The sequence below is a fragment of the Hevea brasiliensis genome, chromosome 9 (assembly GCF_030052815.1).
Source record: "Hevea brasiliensis isolate MT/VB/25A 57/8 chromosome 9, ASM3005281v1, whole genome shotgun sequence".
Taxonomy (NCBI): domain Eukaryota; kingdom Viridiplantae; phylum Streptophyta; class Magnoliopsida; order Malpighiales; family Euphorbiaceae; genus Hevea; species Hevea brasiliensis.
In genome coordinates this window covers 32,305,399-32,308,826 of record NC_079501.1, presented here as the reverse complement: position 1 = coordinate 32,308,826, position 3,428 = coordinate 32,305,399, and the positions used below count along the sequence as shown (strand labels likewise).

General features: G+C 33.0%; 1 protein-coding gene across 2 annotated transcripts; it reads right to left on the bottom strand.

The window, feature by feature from the left end:
• Positions 1 to 634: 634 nt before the first annotated feature.
• Positions 635 to 2,189, bottom strand: LOC110639711 (probable WRKY transcription factor 29). 2 transcript variants are annotated; one of them, XM_021790766.2, is made up of 3 exons: positions 1,711 to 2,189; positions 1,475 to 1,588; positions 635 to 1,297 (listed from the first exon to the last, which is right to left on the bottom strand). In XM_021790766.2, the coding sequence occupies exons 1-3, from the start codon at positions 2,097 to 2,099 to the stop codon at positions 850 to 852; spliced, it is 951 nt and encodes a 316-aa protein (XP_021646458.2). In that variant the 5' UTR covers positions 2,100 to 2,189; the 3' UTR covers positions 635 to 849. The 2 variants fall into 2 exon arrangements, with proteins under 2 accessions (XP_021646458.2, XP_021646457.2); XM_021790765.2 differs by having other exon boundaries at positions 1,475 to 1,591; positions 1,711 to 2,188.
• Between the last annotated feature and the right edge of the window lie 1,239 nt (positions 2,190 to 3,428).

Sequence of the window (3,428 nt, the reverse complement as noted above, 5' to 3'; positions counted from 1 at the left end):
GAAAAACAAGCATTAATTTCATTGCTTCAAGAAAGTAAATGCAAAGCTTATCCTGTATTCCTGTTCAATTAAAATATGGCTAGTGTCGTTTTCACTCGCAGTGTGGCGGTGGAGGGTTGTGAAATTAGTGCCATAATTTCATTAGAAAAATCTATTCAAGATCAAGTTGATTGCTTTTCAAGTTTTTAATCTATAAACTAATCATCAGTGCAAAATATAACAACCCTAGCTATTGCTTGCCCTAACAAAAAAGCTAAAAATTTTCTCAAGAAAGAATTGCTATAGGAGTTTTATAATGTAACTGGTACAATACTCCCTAAAACACAACATTGTACACCTACTGTCTGACATCTTGGAACCATCTCTTGATGATGAAGAACTATACAAATTCTTTCTTTTCTTTCCCTTTTGGTTTATAAAGAAAGGGAAAGGAACTTGAACTTAGGACCTTACACCCATGTTAAGAGATAAGAGATGCCTTTATTGTTAGGCAAATTAAGATAAGACACAAATATGTGAGACTTGTCCCATTATATATCTTATATTTTGGATTCATGATGAATTAGATTTAGGTAAGAAAAATTTCAGAAATTAAATTTGATTATAAGCAACAAAATACTTCTCTTAGCTACAATTTTCATGTTTATACCTAAAAAACACCAAAATTTTCATTGCATGCTTAATTATTAAAACACAACATTAATTGTATTCTTTGTTTGATGTCTGAGAAACATCTCTTGGAAGACGCAGATGGACTATACAAAACTAAGATTACAAGACAAAAATGTGAGAAGGAAAAGAAGATTATGTTATACTGCGATCATGCTTGCGGCCATTGATGAACAAGGGTTAATCAACTGTAGCTGCGAATCGATGTTCCAGAAAGAGTTCTTCAAAATCATCTAAGCTGGGAAACAAATCGTCGCTGAAGATTATGTTTGGCATGACAATTTCATTGCTTCCACTATCTTCAATATTAATCTGTTCTTCATTTTTAATTCTCACATCTCGCACCCGTTCATCCTGATCAGTGGAAGCCATTGAATGGGTTGTTGAAGAAGGAACTGTATCCAAACAATCCTCTTTGCTTGTTGGCATGTTAGGTTCATTGGCTGTGGCTTGTTTAGCCATGGAGGACTTAATTCTGGTGCTGCCAGCGAGGGAATTTCTGCGAGTAGGATGGGCATGGCTGTGCTCAGCAGTATAGGTTACGATGAATAATGATGGATCCGTACTACATCTCTCTACATGTTTTCTAGCCAAACATCCTTTTAAACTGCTACACCTATAGTAGTTCCTGTTTGTTGTTCACCAATGTAAAGAAACAATTAACTAATGCAAAGTGAACCTATATACCATTTCTAGGCTATAGCTTTGCAATAGATTGAATGATGGATCGATTTAGGTTAATCAAATCTTGCTTAGCTCAAGTGGAGAGAGAAAGAGAAAGAGATGGAAAGGAATGACCTTTTACCTTGGATATGGAGATCCCTTGATGGGTTTCTGCCCATATTTTCTCCAAGCCCACATATCAGATGAAAGACCATCTGCTGTAACATGTTTAACCACCCTTTTCTGCTGATTCTTCCTGCTGAAACATGAATTAATGAACCCGTAAGATCTAAATTTTGGGGAAATTCTAAGCAAATTATGTTGAACTCTAAATATATATGTACATGAACAAAAACATATGCATGAAAAATTGCTGACCTCCTTTTTGATTTGGCTGCCACAGTAGCATCACTACTGCTTGCCGGAGTAGCAGATTCAGAATGAGGATGTTTCCTTCGCAGTTTCTCTGGCTCTTTCACCTTACAGATCGGAATAGACTTGGAGCTGACGACACTAACGTTGCTTGGGGTGGAAAGCGACTGCTGGCGCAACACAGGGTACAACGGCTCGTAAATTTCTTTCAGTCCATTAAAATCTGTTGTGGAATCAAAGATTTCAGGGAAACTAAAAAGTTCATCTCGATCAAGGTTCAGAGAAGCGAACAGCGTTGTTGAGTCGTTGTTCACGATATTTGCAAAAGCTTCACTGGTGCATCCTCTCATAGCAGCTTGCAGATCCCCGTCTTCCATGAAAGTAAACTCGCCCATCAACCAAGATGTAAACACAGAGAGAAAAGAGGCGCTGACTTTCTGATTGAGGGGAGAGAGAGAGAGAGAGAGAGAGAGAGAGAGAGAGAGAGAGAGAGAGAATACAATAGAAGATATTAAAGGTAGGGTTTATTTATATATGGAAGGAGGAGGAGACTTTTCAAAGCTGCTGTGTTGGGAGTCTCATCCTTTTCCATTTTAACTGGTTTTCTTTGCATTTCCATTGGGTTGACTTTGTTAAAATGTCAAAAGCATAGTAATGTAATATGGACCGATAATTTGGAAGTTTGCAAAAACCACAGAGTTAAAGCTCCCCTTAATAATTATGATCAATCGGCCATGGGAACTCTAATTATTCCTTCGTATTTTCAATGAATCGTTTTGGCATTCTTGGAAAACTCATAAAAGGATGTATGTGCATGGTAAAAAATTTTAAAATCAAACAAGCCAATGGAGGGTGGATGACATTACGTAGAATGAAAGACAAACTAGTACTATCTTGTTATATTGTTTACTTTTTTTTTCTTTAATAATTGCTGCAATTGAGAATCCAATTTAAGACATCATAATCTAATGTCACTAAATTAAAATTTATTAATCGTTACTTTTGCTGTTAATTTTTATTTGTCATTTAAAGTATTTATATAATAATTAAAAAAAATTAAATTACCTAAATTATAATAAAATAATCTTTAATTTGATTAAATTACTTATTATTTTATCTAATTAAGAGAGATAAGGTATTAAGATGAGTTTTAAAAAATTATATAAATAATTATTATATTTAATAGAGATAAGGATAAAAAAATAAAATTAATACTCTTGATAATTTTAAAATGACAGATAATTATGAGTAAAATAACTTTTAAAAATTATAGATAAAAGTTGATGGAAGAGTCGAGTAAATTGTTTACCACTTAAATCTAGTACTTAATGAAATTTAGTGCCATGAGAACATAATATTAGTGTCCGTGATTTATATTATTTTGTTGTAATATAAAATTTAAGAGAAAAAGGCGAACAATAATTTTTTTTAGATATTTTATAATTTAATTTTTTAAATATAATAAAATTATAGTTTAATTTCTCTATTTTTAATTAAAAACAAGTTAATCATTAAAGTGTATTTTTATTAATAAATTAATAATTTTATTAAATTTATCGTTAATCAACCATTTATTAAAAATTCTGATTAAGCTTGGATTTGTAATATGATTAGCGCAAGGCCTTCATACATTGGGGCATATCTTCCGATTGTAGAGATCTCGTGGGGTCTTGCGTCCACTGTATATAGTCTTGGTTTCTACTTTTGATCTAAATGCAGAAGGG